Source organism: Penaeus monodon, chromosome 23 (assembly GCF_015228065.2).
Source record: "Penaeus monodon isolate SGIC_2016 chromosome 23, NSTDA_Pmon_1, whole genome shotgun sequence".
NCBI lineage: Eukaryota > Metazoa > Arthropoda > Malacostraca > Decapoda > Penaeidae > Penaeus > Penaeus monodon.
In genome coordinates this window covers 9,041,246-9,041,511 of record NC_051408.1, presented here as the reverse complement: position 1 = coordinate 9,041,511, position 266 = coordinate 9,041,246, and the positions used below count along the sequence as shown (strand labels likewise).

At 43.2% G+C, this 266-nt stretch overlaps 1 protein-coding gene across 2 annotated transcripts in view; it reads left to right on the top strand.

Annotated features, from left to right (window-relative positions):
• The window catches only part of LOC119587789, a 122,239-nt gene that overhangs the window by 89,831 nt on the left and 32,142 nt on the right, over positions 1-266 (top strand). For both annotated transcript variants that reach the window (XM_037936487.1, XM_037936486.1), the window contains one exon: positions 146-250. In XM_037936487.1, coding sequence (XP_037792415.1) covers positions 146-250 — 105 coding nt within the window. The remainder of the gene's footprint in view (positions 1-145; positions 251-266) is intronic.

The following is a 266-nucleotide window of genomic DNA, read 5'->3' as shown; positions in this document are numbered from 1 at the left end:
AGCCTCTGCAACTTTCTCCTCATGCCTTTTTCTATATGCCTATTTATCTGTCACTATCAACATTCTTAACATCACCACCTTTATCGTAATCACTATCCACGTCTTTTATCATCATTATAACCTTTCTCTTCTTTTCTCCTCCCAGTGGAATCGCAAGTGACGTACCACTTGTCCCAGCTGGGTATTAAGAGCGACGCTATGGCACCTTCACTAGACGACAGCGGCGTGGAAAGAGGGATACACGATCAAGGTAAATGAAAGTAGGA